Consider the following 16,528-nt stretch of genomic DNA (forward strand, 5'->3'; position numbering starts at 1 on the left):
TTTTCACAAAATTAATTTCTTTAAAAAAAAAAACTTATTACGTTTTTAGTTTTGTGCCCTTTGTACATTGTCATTTGTTTATAATTAGTTTGTTGAGACGAGAGCAAATAAAATAAACTTTTAAATATTTTATAAAAATAAACAAATTATTTGCTAATATATTTACACTCTTGTCTTTGTACTTAAAATCGAGGGGTTTCAAGTGTTGAAATATACATTAAAATTTCATCTTAAAAAGAAAATCAATTACATTTTCATTACGTATGTAACTAAACAGCTCACTTGTGTCCATTCAGAACTGATTCCATTGTGATACCCTATAAGTAAACAGCAGGATATTTATTCGACATCAAACCAGATTCTCTGATGAAGGAATGGATGCATCTCAGATTTATCCTTGATAACTCATCGAAACACGAGAGAAATGGGTTCCAAGAATACGTTCCCTCAAGTTTGTCTCCTCCTCTTTGTCGTTTCGACAGCTTCTACAGTAGTCGTTAAACCGTAGATCCATTATTCTAGCAATATTGCAATTATGGAGTAACCTGTAATATAAGAAACAATTAGCCTTATTTGCTCACGACGGAATTTTATAAGTAGATTCGTCACCGGCATCGTATATGGACCAGGTGGACCTCGCGATAATAATTGGATTAATTTTGCAAGAGAAATACCAGCAAAGGGATCAATCGCCTCCCCAGCCATCATCGTTCCCCTACTGGCCAATTCGTCTGCTATACAATTACCATGATTTCAGTTGAAACTGTATAAAAATTGCTCCAATAATTTTGAACAAAATTAACTTTCCCGATATGTTATTTTTGAAACTTTTTTCACTCCAGGATGAAAGTAAAATTATATTCAAATAAATTTCAATATCGTAGTGTGGGCTCATTTATAGGTCTTAGCCATTTAGAAAGAGATAAATACTTTATGAAAAAAGCACCAAAATATAGATAAAATATTTACCCTTAAAGTCCGAATTTCTAAAAAGTACCAAACACGAATTATGTTTTTTTTCTGATCAGCGAACTATGAATTACATTTTATTTCTTTGTTTATAAGATACAGATAGAAGGTTTCCAAATTTACCTGTTTCTACCCCCTAACCTTTCGAATTTCAATATGGAGGGAGACAAACCTACATTCTAAATTTCATATTTATTCATAGTTTCAATTGTATGGGCAAAGCGATGATGAATCAATAATTATCAAATCGTACTTACTATATAGGTACTAGTAGAAGTATTTTCATTTAAAATCTATTTTTTATTATATTTTAAAATATTGTATAAAAATGTCTTTATTTAAAAGTGTATTTTAATCAATAATAATATCATTATATAATAAATATAGAATTTACAAAAAATAAAAGTTCTAAATGTAATAGAAAAATAAAAACTTATATTGACTTACATTTAAAAAAAAAATAAAACAAAATTAAATATTTCTCTGCTCTCAAATATTACAGAAAAATTCAAATTACTTTTCTAAATTGTAAACCAAAAAGTTATATAAAAAATATAAAAAAATCATAATTAAATTAACATTATTGTAGATGATAAATTAAATACAAAAACTTTTATAAAGTACTCGTATTTAAACTTAAGTACAAGCAAAGTAACCAAAAAAAAATTTTAATTTCTCTAAATGTCTAAAATCTCAAAATGAAGGTTTACTGCTGCTCATGCCACGAGCTGGTAAACTATTGGTTTTTGTTTGTGGATTATCGCGAGCCTGTGAGTGAGCCACCACTATGCTCAGACATTGTACCCATTCTTCGGCATTTTTACCATCTTTTGGTTTGAGTATTAAAGTCTGATCGGCAGTAAAAATTTCAAAAGCTTTGGGTATATTGCGGGCACCACGCGACACCTTAACGGAACGTATTTGATTGACATCGATGCTTTCACCACCGCTCTGTAAATACGTTAATTAAGATTTAATAATATTAACATATTTAAATTATTGTACATTACTGTTTGTTAACTTACCGATCCTTTACATGACAAATGTGCTCCCGATAAAGTAAAATAACGCGTACGCCATCTCCGAAACAAACGCCACTTGCCCTTTTTCTCCTTGAGTTGTCCCTCGATCATGGGCTGATTACTTCCATTGAGAAAACCTACAGCCTTATCGGGATGATTGCATAGGAAACAACCCCATTGGTATTCTAATTCATTACAATTTGGATTAGATTTATCAGTCTTGGAGACTTCAAACACGTCTAGGAAGCCCGAATGTCTTAATTCATTGACGAGAATTTCACGATCCTGAAATACAGAAAAATAAAATAAATTGTAATTATGTGAAAACTGAATTTATTATTATGTTTTTTATATAATATACACAGAAAAAAACTATTTCTTAAACCGTTTCAATTCAAATATTTGTCACATATTGAACTGGTTTCAATTATTTCATAATTAAATCAAGTATTCATTTGCTCAAAAACAAAAATTTTTGATATTTTCTATTGAATTTAGAGTTTTGAATTTGATTATTTTGACAATTGAATTTCCGTTATTGGGTGAATTTCAAATACAAAAATTATTGAATAGATAATTTTCGTAATTGAAAACACATTTTTGTTATTTTTTATGTTTCAATTACGAAAATTATCTATTCAATAATTTTTGTATTTGAAATTCAACCAATAACGAAGAAGAAAAAATATATTCAATCGTAGGATTTCAATACTGTTCTCAAAAAGTCACTTCTTTGAGTTGAACTGTGGAAGCTGAAACTGTAGTGTTATACGATTACATTAGGTAACTCCCTTGGATGTAACTCCCCTCAACTCTGCTGTGAATGCTGGCTATTCGTGGTCTGACAAGGACCCAGGTCACTCTAAGATACAGAAGGTACATTCACAGCAATGTCGATTACAGCATTGCAAAACTATTTTTTGACATGCATTTCCATATTAAAATTCCGAATAGGGATAGAAGGCTGCGCGGACTCTTCCCCCTGACAATGTCATAAGCAATGTCAAAGAGGCATTTAATTTGTGTGCTCTTTTGGGTAAAAAATAAAATATCCACAACAACATCAAGAAACTGAATTGTGTGTATTTTTACGCTCTATTACGCTCTTTTGGTCACATTCGGGTTGTTTGACGAAAATCATCGTAACCTGAACAATATGAACGCCTACCATGGGTCATAAGTGTATATACTGACTGCTCTAAAAGGCGTTGGTTTCTTTATTGAGAACTATGGGACAAAATCCTACTTCAGGCTACCTAACTTCTGGACTGCTGTTCAGGCGGAAATTACTGTCATAAAACGTGCATCGAATATTTGGACATACATGTATATTTACTGATAGCAAGACTGCCGTTAACGGAATAGCAGGTGTCCTCACGACATCTAGATTAACGGAAGAATGCCGGGTATTCCTAAATGATATATCGAGACATTCCATGATAATGCTTATATTGGTTCCTGGACACGATGGAAATCAGGGTAATTGTATAGCAAACGAATTGGCCAAAAGGGGTGCGATGATGGCTAAGGAGGCGATTGATCCCTTTTCTGGTATTTCACTTGCAAAATGTAAGATGGTTGTACAGCAGAGACTATATGAGACTGCATAGAAAAGGTGGACTAATAAATCCACCTGTAATATCGCGAGGTCGAACTGGCCGGTATACGTTTCCAACAGGACGAATATACTTATGGAATTCCGTCGTGTGCAAATAACTGCACTATTGGAACACATGCTACGGTTTAACGATTACTGTAGAATCTGTCGAAATGAAGAAGAGGAGAAGACTGTGTCCCATCTATTCTGTCAATGCCCGACTCTAACAAACTTGAGAGAACGTATCCTTGGAACTCCCTTCCTCTTGTGTTTCGATGAGTTATCAAGGACGCATCTAAGATGCATCCACTCCTTCAACAGAGAATCTGGTTGGTTCAGCTTGGAAACAACGGATGTAGTGTGAATATCCTGCTGTTAACATGGAAACTAACCTAACTCTTTGGTCCTGGATTCCATTTTATTACTCTGTTGCTATTACTGCTGCATAATTTCAGCTTTAAACCATCCTGACTGATGGAGGAATATACAGACTATTTCAATCCAAGATAAGTCTCACAAGTTTGTAATTCATTCCAACCAGTTGCGGGTAATATTTCTGCTATCCACATAGAAAACTGTATCGTTGAGACAACGGAATATGCAATATTTTAGGTGTGGTGACAAATATTTAGTTGTACTGTAGAATAACCAACTAAAAATGGGCTCGGTTTGTAATAATCGAGATCAACATGGATTCCTCAATAATGATCCAAAACTGCGGAGTGAGTCTAGAGTCAGTTGACTCATCAAGACTTCTTTTAAAGAAACGGTTGTATTCATATAGCAATAGATCATATGTAAGTTTTAGTTGACTACTAAATATTGTTGATCTTCTAAATGCGATCGAATTTCATTGGATCATTCATTTTTTAAACGATTGTTTGATGGTAAATTTTTCAGAACAAACTGAACTGCACCACTAAAAGATGATGCAAATTAATCAGTGTATGAAATTTTTTTTGCAGATACTCATTTTTAAATCTTTAAAAAAGCTCCTCTCAATTACATATAGCAGACATCTAGCTCAAGAAGTAGAAGTTTTAGGAAAAAGTTGGAACATACTCCATGTTTTTCCTAAACCTTCCACATCTTCAATGAATTCCAATAAGTCACAGGCTCCTTATAGGAGCAGAAGCTAAAATCGGTCCAAATTTGTAATTTATGTGAACTAAACAGAAACATTAGATAGAGGATCTTTAAACAATTATTTCACGACTTTTTGTATAAACTATCAATTACCTTTGAGTTCAGGTATATATTGACTTAGTATAAATCTACAGTAGAGTCTGACAAAACGAATTTAAAATAGCAATACCAACCTTTATACTAGGAAATTGACTGGTGACTAATTCAGTAAAACTGCGATTTTCACACTTGAGTATTTGCCAAATATTTTTCAGATTACTGATGCCAGGTTCTCGAGTGCTAAGAACACTCTTTTCCTTAACCTAAAAAAAAACCAAACAAAAGTCAATAATTATTTGAATTTAATGAATTTTGTATTAAAACTAACATAATGTCGCACTTGGAAATCCAAAAACATTAAATGGATCCATGTTTTAGGATTACGAGTTCTCATGGTAAAACAGGTTTTCGAGTACAGGCAATGGGGTCCTCTGATTTGACAAGCAAAATGTAGCTTTGCTACTTTCTTGGAACGCCTTTCTGCAAATTCATTGGAAACTTGATTGGATAAAATAAAATAAAGCAAAAGCAACAGAAAGAGGCAATTTAAAAAATTAAGCAGAAAAATATTGGTGCAGCAGATATAATAACGTTTATATTATGTGTACGGTTCAGGCAGTAAGAATGTTGAGGAACATAAAAGTGAAAGAAATAAGAAGAAAAAAATTTAATTAAAAACATGCAATAATAATTTATTATAGTCTTAAATTATGAATTTTAAATCGATAATATTATAGTCCTCCTACCTTCTATACTGCAACGTGTGGGAGGCGGTAGCATTTGAGAAACCTCATCCATATAACTGCTTATGGAAGTGAAATGTTTTTCACAGAATTGTTGCACCGGATCACGCATTATCTGATAGGGCTCAAATGTGCTCATGCGTTGATCCATTATGCTGTTGTTGGCATTCAATAATGTACGACTGGTGTTGTCATTGCGGCGCGGGGTAACATTGGTGGTGGGTCCGGAAACTATAACTTCATGATCACTCTGTTTGTAAATAAAATTCAAAGAATTATTTACAAGGAAATTTAAATATTTCATAGCTTAATACTACTACTACTACTTACACTTCCATTGACTGGTAACTTCATCACAGATTTTTGATTGCCATTATTCTGTTGCGGCAATGCTGGAGAGGCGTGATGCACTGAAACCGGATTGGAAGGTGATGTTATCGAACCTATCGATTGATTCAAAGCATCGGTACTATATTTCAATAATGCCGTACTGCTGTTCAACAATGTTGTGGGTCCTTGCGATTGGGGTCTCAATTTGGTGGGCGATGTGGTCACCGTCACTCCTCCCGACGTCACCTGTGTCGATGGTATACCCCATTTGTTGTGGCCCGTTATGATGACATTGTTACTGAGCGGCGGTACCGGCGTCACATAACCAGGACTATTGGGTGTGGTTGGAGTTTTTAGCATGGCACCGGTTTGCACCACCACATTACTGCTGGATGTTGAGTTGTTAGCTGTGTTGGAACCTGAACCTGAAGCAGAACCATTTTGATTGATATGTTGTGAAGAACTAAGACGTGTCATACTTTTGTGTAAACCTCCTACAGAACCTCCAGCTACATTTAGGCGTGTCATGCTACGATGTGTATTGCCAGATGGATGCAGGCGACCAGTACTTCGGGAGTCTCCCAATTTAACACGTCTTGTGTATCCGGTATGGGGTGGTGTTGGTGGTACAATTGTTGTGTTGGCGGGAGGCTGAGTACTATGCGGATGGGTGGTAGTAGCGTTAACGGATGCTGATGCTGAAATTAAGAGAAGAGTAAAGAATTCTGTAAATGCAATTATATTCCGGGTTTTTGTGTGAATGTGTGTGAATGACTTTCCTCATAACATTGTTAATTCTATTACGGATAATAAATATTTGGAACCTCAAGGTAGTAGATATCGCTCGCAATTACCGAGTAAACCTTTATCTCAATATTTTATATGGACAACTGCATCAGGATCAGTGACACATCCGTGCCACAGTCCAGATCATGAATGTGATCTGTACTAACATAACTTAGTCTGATCTCGTATAGAGAGGGACAAACTTAAAGATAGTGTTGTACTGGCCAACCTAAACGTTCTGACATATATCGTTCCTACCAAGAGCCAGGAGAGTCCTGGTTCTTTCCTGTGCCAGATAAGGCCAGAACATTTTGAATATTCTACAAGCGGTAACCCACTCTTTTAACGCATATTCAATAATCAAATTCAATACTGCAACTAAGAGGATATGATTGTCCCTTTACGCCACAGAAGGAAGTCTAATCGAGTTCCTACCAAGAGCCAGGAGAGTCCTGGTCCTTTTCCGTGGCAGGTAAGGTCAGAACAGTTTGGCTATTCTACAAACGGTTCCCACTCTTTTAACACACATTCATCAATCAAATTCAATACCGCAACCAAGAAGATATGACTTTCCCTTTACGACACTATTCCGTTCAAATACAACCAGTTTGTTGAGCATTCGTCAGTAATTTCATTTCCCCAGATGCCCTTATGTTCTAGAACCCAAACTAACTATACAAACTGTTCTTCCTGATGGGTCAGGGAATGGAGTTGAGTGTCTTGATTGATCCAAGGCTGCCGCCATAGATATGGATGGTCGACGTCTTGAGATTTAATAATCGGGATTATTGACAAATACGGTCATGGTATTTGAGCCAACCTAGCCAACTCGATGTCGATATCAAGGGAAATGGAACTCATGGGGCCAGTCAAAGCAAGACAGCCTACTCACTGTACCTTGTAAAGTATGGAGAACTTTCCACCACTCTCCATCAGACAAGAATATAACTTAAGACCGCTTCTTTTGAAAAATCTCCAACATCTGGTATTTGTTTTGGGTATCTTAAAAGAAATACTTTCTTTGTCTCATTTGGACCACTACAGTAAATTCTGACTTTCTTTTGAGAAAGAAATAAACCATAATGTAGCGAGATCTAAATATGTTTTATATAACACTACTTACGTATTTTAATATTTCCCGTGGTTATAGTTCTCCTATAGGGATCCTTGGGACTGCTAGGACTACTACGACTCTGTTTGCTTTTATGGCTACGTGTGGTAGTGTGCGCATTTGAAGCAGCCACCGAAACTGTAGTGGTACTAGTAGCCGGATCAGCACTGATAATTGTAGAGAGTGGAGCTGTTGAATTGGCGGCCAAAGTATTGACCACTACACCCGAGGCTTTGGCGGCTATGGGTTGGTTGACAGCAGTCGGATCGTTGGAACTATTCAGATTGACTATGGTCACACCACCACACGTTTTGGGTCCAACATCTACGCTAGTCTCTGAAGAAGATAATTTCTGCTGGCTATAAACAATAAAAAAAATAAAGAAATAAATTATTTCGTTAAAAAAAAACAACAAATTGTGTTAATATTACCTTAAAGCATTCTTTTGTCTAACACAAGCCAACACTTTGTCCGTAAACAGTATGGGAAACGATGAACACAATTTTGTAGCCTCTTGCAACAGCACAGCCTGCGACGTTCTATCGGCATGCGGCAATTGTTCTAAAACAAAATCCAATGCATATTGAGCATTTTCCTTATTCGTACGTCCCGCCGTTGCCAAAACTTGTGCGCCCAATGTCACTGTATTTGGATTGGTTTTGGTGGCCAAACGTATTTTATCAAAATGCTCTGCCACCAATAATGGCCGCTGCTCAGCCAATTTCAATAAAATTTGCATGGTCGTACTCGCTGTCTCGCTGTCATAGAGAAACTCACACAACGGCGAAATGCACGATTCTAAAACTAAGGGTGTACGTTGTGCTATTAATAGATACAGTTGAAAGACGGCTAGTCTTTCTTGAGAATCACATTCTGGCAGCAGAGCTACTAACTGGGGTGCATGCGGTGACACCGTATCGGGTGACACTTCATAGATTTGCGAGAGTACACGCAGCAGACCATAATTACCAGCCAATATGGAATTGATAATGGAATCGATGTGTGGACTCAGCAGGTAGGCATAGTCAATGGCGGCCAACGAGAGATAGCTTGCTAAATTACGTGATTGTTCACGATTTCCCTTGGGCAGAAATTGTACGGCCACGGGTAGGGCCAATTTCATGACATCCTTTTTGTCGTAATTCTGAAATGGGAAAAAAGAAACGAAGCTTTTTTAATTAAAAACAAGTAAGAAAGTATGGTCGGTCAAGCCCAAGAGTCAAGAGTAAAAATATTTTTCTTTTAAAATATCAATAATTTATATTCGTGAGTGATTTTCGGAAGTGGGCCTTATATGGGAGCTATGACCAATTATGGACCGATCACCATAAAATTAGGTCGTGTGATTTATGTCTGAAAGTTATTTATGTTGAATTTTGTGTGATTACCAAATTTTTAAGTGATTTAAGCACGTTAAAGTGATTTTCGGAAGCGGGTCTATATGGGAGCTATGACTAATTGTGGATCGATCGTAACAAAATTTGGTGACATGAATTTTGTTTATATAAAACTTATTTGGAGCGAATTTTGTGTAGATACATGTATAAATTAAACATTTATGACCGATAAAGTCCCATTTCGGAAGGACATTTGTATGGGGGCTAGGTGAAATAATGGACCGATTTCAGCCAGTTTCAATAGGCTTCGTCCTTGGGCCGAAAAAATTATATGTACCAAATTTGATCGAAATATCTTAAAAATTGCGACCTGTACTCTGCACACAAGGTTTACATGGACAGCCAACCAGCCAGACGGACGGACATTGTTTAATTTTCCCTCCCTTTAGGTAAGGGAAACGATACACAATTGGTCCTGTGATTATTTAAGAGGGGATAAATTGAAACCTTTCAGACACTCTGTGGCATATTACGAAACTAACTATTTTGAATGATCACGAAAGTGGATTAAAATTTATTGAGCGATGTGCATTTTTAGCGAGGATACACTCTAAATTGCAATGTATAGAAAGACACCAAGGTTCACCAAGTGACAATCCTCAGAAGGGTACGGATTTTGGGCCGGCGTTGGACCAATTTATTTGGTTCCAATTGAACGATATGGTGACTTGTGGTTCCAGAAGGAATGCGCTATGCTCCATACAGCGAACGTCACAACAAAACATTATACATCAATGATTTGAGGTTATGGTTATATCACGCGGAATTGTCGAAAATTATTTATCAAGAGTGGTCGATTTTACATCGCTAGACTTTTTCTTATGGATTTTCTTATGTCGCAGATCCATTGCAATAAGCCGAATTTTACTGATGCCCCCAAAATCAAAATAAACCAGGCCATCGCTCAAATTCAGATCGCTCTTATCAGTGCCGCCGTTAGAAGCGCTCCTCTGCTTTGATCCCCCAAAATCAAAAAAAAACCAGTCCATCGTTCAAATTCAGACCGCTCTTATCAGTGTCCCCGTGAGAAGCAGAGGAGCATTAAAATTTGATGATTTTAGTATTCAAAGAAAATAAGCTTATTTTATCTTTTTTCGTCGACCGACTCTGTTACAGCTGGAAGTCAAGTTGTCAACACGCTGAATTCGTATTCTCACAGTCGGTATGTGAATTGTTTTTGTAGACAATTATCCCTGTTTAGCTCTGGATCCAACATTATGATCTTTGGATTAATCGGCATTTATTAAGAAATTCTAAAATTATATTCTTGACAGTCAAAAGTTAATGAGTTACTAAACGTATTGTTCTTTTATTTGACCACATTTCAAATGACATGATTAAGCAGTAATAGTTCTCGTTTGCTATGGTAACCCAAATAGGTCAATGTCCCTCACGGGGCTATCACGGGCTCGGCTACGAATTTTGATATCCGTGCTTACTGGGCATTGCTTAATTGCTGCGCATGCTAGGATACTGAACACTCCATACAATGACTTCTGTAAAAGTTGACATGATGAGGACGAATAGGAAATGGTTGAACATCTCCTCTGTCTTTGCCCTGCTCTATCAGGAGCACAGACTACGACAATGGGTAGATCTTTTTTGCACGGCCTAGCTGATCTATCTAGTGTGGATGTTAGGAAGATGGATTCGCGCGTCAGGTTGGTTCGACATTGAACCCCATTCCGACATGAGCCATAGGGACCCAAGTGAGCTGATAATACTGGTTGCCTTCATAACCTATCCCTAACCTGGGATAACCCAAGAAGCACTGCTTTAGTTTAGAGTTCACATACTTACCAAAAATATGCTCGATATAATATCGGCTGCAATTTTAGCATGTGGAGGATCATCTTTGCTACTACCGCACGGCTGGAGATTCCATAATAAACAGGTCTTAAGTAAATCGATCAGGGCGCTGCAATAACGTTCCGCTGTTTTCGTTTCACGTATGCAGGATAAAACTCGTGTAACACAAATCTCCACCACCGACTGATCATTATTATTTTTCAAGTAGTCTGCCAAGGAAATAATGGCATTTATGTCGGAGAGCTGTAAAACAAACAAAATATAATGAAAAACAATCCTTTTGCTTGATAAAAACAAATACCTACCACATCTGTGATATCATTGACAATATCATTGTCTGGCACTGAAAATAAATCACCAGCTCTGGATAGATCACGTTTCGAGAGTACTTTTGTAAACAGTTCATGCATTTTTATCAAACACTCTCTTTACACTCAGTTTCATACAAAACAAGTGCTCTTAGCAGGCGTTTATGTAGAAGTTAAGAGATTTTAATTTACTCTTATTAATACTTCTCTGTATCTTTTTTTAATATCAAGAAATTCTTTTTAAAATTTGCTAAAAAAAAAAATAGAAAGAAAATAAATGAGTAAGTAAGTAAGTAAGTAAAACATGTATTTGCAAGATATAAAACATTCTTTAAATTATGTCTTTCTAAATATAAATGACGGCATTTTTTTCATTTCACTTTTGGTGTAGTTGTTGTGCGTTTGTAAGAAAAGTACCAAAAATAAACATTGACAAAATGAAATTAAAAAAAAAATTCTCACGGTTCTATTTTATAATTTCAGTTTAAAAAACCAAACAAACCATTTGATCGAAAAAAATTTTTGTGTGGTTCGAGCACAATATTATTACATATTTGTTCTTGATCAGTGTGTTGATGATGTTGTTCATTGTCATATCATCATCTTGTTGTACATAGTTTTAGTTATAATTATTGGCTTTTGTTATTGTTTTCATTGGAGTTTTGCCAATTTTGTATCTTGTCAATACCAACAACAGTCGAGAGTATCTGTCCGTCTGTCTGTTAGCTGTGAAAACATTTTCATTAGACGAATGTTTGGTGTCAATTTGTGTGTTTAGTTTTTATCTTATCTTAAAAAATGTCAGCTACAGCTACAGATTTTCCTAGAAATTGACAAAAACAATCAATGTTTTTGTTGGTAGTATGAAGTAAAAAAAATCTTAGAAATTACTGATGCCATATCTTTACTTTACCTCTCTCTTCTTTTGTATTCCTTTCTTAAATTATCATCAGCACTTTAATGATCAAATTGACTTTTGTTGTGCGTGGAAAAGTCTGTCTGTCTGCCTGCTACTTAGACTCTGTTCTGTATTGGTTTCTTCTGTGTTATCTTTAAGATTTCTTATCTAATTGTGTTTTGTCTATAGACATTAACTTGCACTACATATACATCTTCTTCTTTGGCGACGACTACTTTTCGAATTGTGTTGCAACAAAACAAGTAAAATGAAATTGCACTTAATTCTTTTGTCTGTTTTAGTTTTAATTTGCATTCTTTACTTGTTTTTTTTTTTTGCTGAGGTAATGAAATTCTTTTGTAAACAATGTCAATATTGTTTGAATTCCGTTATATATGTTTTGTATTTCTGTGTTATTTTTTTAAATTTTTGCGTGGGGATTCCCTAGTACACTCATACACAAACAAAAACATTTAATCCAGATAAAGCTAAAGTCTAATAAAGTTGAAGAATTCTAACATTCATATATTTCTTTAATTACTAATGGCTTATACAATTAAATAATAATATAATTTGGTTAATGGTATTATAACCCAGCAAAAACATGATTATGACTCTTTCAATGACTACTACATACCATCTGCATTACTTAGAAGTATTAGAATAATTTATTATCTGTTATATAGCTGACAATTTTCTAGTCATTTGCATAAGCATGGGTGCCTCGTTTGCCCACAATCGACCATAAACACAATCGAGTGACAATTTCGAAAGAGTGTTTGGTGTTATTCATCGGCTATATGGACGAGTGTATGCGCCGTTTCGTAATCGAGGACGAAACATGAATCCACCACAATACACCAGAGACCAAACAGGTTTCTCGGGTTGAATCTGTTATCAATGTTTGACTTCGACAATCTGTTTTCTAGAAAAACCGAAATTAAAAAAAATATCTTTGACCTTAACGATTTAAGGGTTAATAATGTTCAATTTTAGTAAAACATTCAAAATATATTTCGATTATCTTGGATATATTATTTTCAAAAGGTTTTAATCCTTAACAGTAGTTTTTATTTATTCCTGAAATCCTCTCAATTCAAAACACAGTTACAGCTAAACTGTGAGAGGTGTTGACCTAATCTATATATATAAAAGAGTAACGTTACTGACTCACTGACTGACTGACTGATTCATCATCGCACAGCCCAAGCGGCTGAAGCTAGAATCATGAAATTTTAACTGTGGGTTCCTCCCTCCCCAAAACGATCCGATAAGAAGGAATTTTTGGAAATTCGAACGTTTAGGGGGTAAAAACGGGTAAATTCGTTAACCTTATATCTTAAAAACTAATAAAGATAGAAAAAAACTTAAAATTGCATGTTACTCTATTCAAAAAATAAGCTGACAGGTGTTTCGTACTTTTTCGAAATTCAAAACTTTTAGGGGAGAAAACGGGTAAAAACAGTATTTTGGTACTTTTTTTGGCACCCTATTTATCTTTTAAACCAATAAACATAGAATCAAATTTTAAATCGTATTCTTTACTTATCAAAAAATAAAAAATATAAGTTTGGTACTTTTTGGAAATTCGAAACCTTAAGGGATAAAAATTGTGTTTATTTTTTGTACTTTTTCATAAAATATGTTTTTCTATAATTTGACATAGACATACGAATATTTTATTATGAGCTCCGACCACGTTACAGCAATTTATTTGAATAAAATTGTACCACCACAATGGGGATAAAAAAGGTACCAAAAAGGGGATAAAATCGGGAAAATACATTTTATTGAAATTATTAAGCCAATTTTGATAATTTTTTAACATTGGTTCCTGGATTCATACAAAAATTAACTAACAGGGTGTTATTTGGAACTCGAGTACCAAGGAGTATTGGGCCAAATCCTGGTAAACAGTTTGGTACTTTTTTTAAACATATTTATTCTTGGGCACATTAACACAGATTTTAATATTTTCAGACATGCCTGTAGCATAAACAATTTTGGCAAAATGGAATATTTTTAAATTTCAAACTTGAGGGGTGTTCAAGGAAAAAAAGGGAAATTGGTACTTTTCTTCTAATGGTACTTTTTTAACATTCTAAATTAATTCAGTTATCGACATTAAAGTTAGCTGATATGTATCTGAGTGATGTTAGTGTTAGGAATAGGGGATAATATTTAGGTACCAAAATGTGTGAACTGAACTATAGGTACTTTTTTGTTCTTCTAATGGTACTTTTTTGAAATTTCTATAACAATGGACTTAAAAACATGAAATTAAACATATATGGTCATAAGTGAGTGAGAATTCTAGGGGGAGACTTTTTGGTACTTTTTCTTTATTCGAATGGTACTTTTTGTAATTTCTTCACCAATGAACCTAAAGCCATGAAATTAAGCTTATATGTACCCGAGTGAGTGGGAAACCACAAGTGGGGGATTTTTGGTACTTTTTATATATTCTAATGGTACTTTTTTGAATTTCCTATAATAATGGACTTAGAGTTTACAAAAAATCGAAGAATTTCAAAACCGCGGTTTCGGTTTTAAAAAATTAAAAACCGATCGGTTTCGGTTTTGTGATAATTTATTAAATATTATGTATTATAGAAAAAAAAAAAGTTGATAATATAGGAAATGATATACAAATCTAAAATTCAAACTTGCCTTGGTTTAGTGAATGCGAATTTAAAAGGGATAATCAATGGTACTATTTCCTTATTGCAATGGTACTTTTTGAATATTTTATAATAATAAACCTAAAAATTTAAAATTAGGAACACATTTTGCATTTTCTATAATAATGGACCCAGAAATATGAAATTAGACATTTACAATTAGAATTAGATTCACAAAGTGAGACTTGATAAGGAGTGAGATCGAAAAATTCTTAACACACGTTTTTCATTACATTTTTTAACCCAAGTATTATTTGAATTTTTTTTTGATCAAGTTACCTTTGAAAAACATGTCAGTTATTATGTGTAATGTCAATTATATTAATTTTTTTGTTAATCTGATTAAAATGAGTGACCAGAAAAAAGTGCGTACTGAAATTATTAAATATTTTCAACAAAACCCAACTTGGTCTTACAAAAAGTTGGCCAAGCATACAAAGGTCTGCCGTCAAACTGTTTCCAATGTTATTAAACAGTACCGGGAGAACTTGTCAGTTGATAGAAAACCTGGTTCAGGTAGAAGGAATGGTCCACATGATGTTTCTAAAGCCAAAAAAATAGAACGCATTTTCAAAAGAGCTCCCAACACATCCGGTAGGAAAGCAGCCCGGTTAGCTCAGTGCTAGGACTATTTGGTACGAAAAGTTAAAGCTAATGCAGGTTTAAAAACATACAAGGCTCAAAAAGTTCCTGACAGGAACGCTACTAAAAATTTAGAGGCCAAAAACAGAGCACGGAAATTGAAGTCAAGTTTTATAAAAAAATATTCTTGCTGCATAATGGATGACGAAACGTATGTTCTGGCAGATTTTTCGCAACTTCCAGGTCAAAAATTTTATGTTGCTGATGCTCGAGGGAATGTTGAAGAAAAGTTTAGGACCCAAAAGCAGACAAAATTTCCCAGAAAGTTCTTGGTATGGCAAGCAATATGCAGTTGCGGCAAAAGAAGCCACTCATTTGTTACAACGGGCTCTATAAATACCGAAATTTACATCAAGGAATGTTTACAAAAAAGGCTGCTTCCATTCATAAGACTTCATAATGTGTCCACTTATTTTTGGCCTGACTTGGCATCCTGTCACTATGGCAAACAAGCCCTTGAGTGGTACAAGAACAATAATGTGGTATTTGTACCAAGAGAGGCAAATCCTCCAAACTGCCCGGAGCTAAGGCCAGTGGAGAGATATTGGGCTCTTGTTAAAAGAGAATTGAAGAGTACAAAAAAGGTGTCCAAAAGTGTGGTAGATTTTAAACGGAGATGGACTACATGTTCGAGCAAAGTGACAGAAAGCACTATAAAAACGTTAATGGAAGGGTTTCCGAAAAAGGTTCAAAATTTCATCACTAGTGATTAAAACTATAAAAATAATTTTTTTTGTAAATTGTAATAATAATTTCAATCAAATAAAAAAAAAATTAAAGCTGTAAGTTTAGTGGTTTCTTTTTTATAAACATATATGTATGTTAAGAATTTTTCGATCTCACTCCTTAGTACAATTTCTTTCTTCTAATTGGGGTGGCGAAGCGCACCGGGTCAGCTAGTTTTTTATATTTTTATTCTCCCAAGTATCCATAATAAATCCTAAAAGAGCTGTCCCTAAAATTTAATAGTTTCTTTAATAAAATTTGAAATTGGAGTTCTGAAACGGCATTTTAAAAACTCAGCCTTTTTTGATCATAATTGGGAATTGG

The 16,528-nt window shown here is 34.7% G+C and overlaps 1 protein-coding gene across 3 annotated transcripts; it reads right to left on the reverse strand.

Moving 5' to 3' along the window:
• Positions 1–1,631: 1,631 nt before the first annotated feature.
• Positions 1,632–11,456, reverse strand: melt (melted). 3 transcript variants are annotated; one of them, XM_065503951.1, is made up of 11 exons: positions 11,255–11,456; positions 10,941–11,192; positions 8,175–8,887; positions 7,756–8,102; positions 6,326–6,544; positions 5,847–6,271; positions 5,520–5,766; positions 5,102–5,271; positions 4,908–5,036; positions 1,995–2,276; positions 1,632–1,920 (listed from the first exon to the last, which is right to left on the reverse strand). In XM_065503951.1, the coding sequence occupies exons 1-11, from the start codon at positions 11,357–11,359 to the stop codon at positions 1,663–1,665; spliced, it is 3,147 nt and encodes a 1,048-aa protein (XP_065360023.1). In that variant the 5' UTR covers positions 11,360–11,456; the 3' UTR covers positions 1,632–1,662. The 3 variants fall into 3 exon arrangements, with proteins under 3 accessions (XP_065360023.1, XP_065360021.1, XP_065360020.1); XM_065503949.1 differs by having other exon boundaries at positions 5,102–5,253; positions 5,847–6,544; XM_065503948.1 differs by having other exon boundaries at positions 5,847–6,544.
• Between the last annotated feature and the right edge of the window lie 5,072 nt (positions 11,457–16,528).

Source organism: Calliphora vicina, chromosome 3, assembly GCF_958450345.1.
Source record: "Calliphora vicina chromosome 3, idCalVici1.1, whole genome shotgun sequence".
Lineage (NCBI taxonomy): Eukaryota > Metazoa > Arthropoda > Insecta > Diptera > Calliphoridae > Calliphora > Calliphora vicina.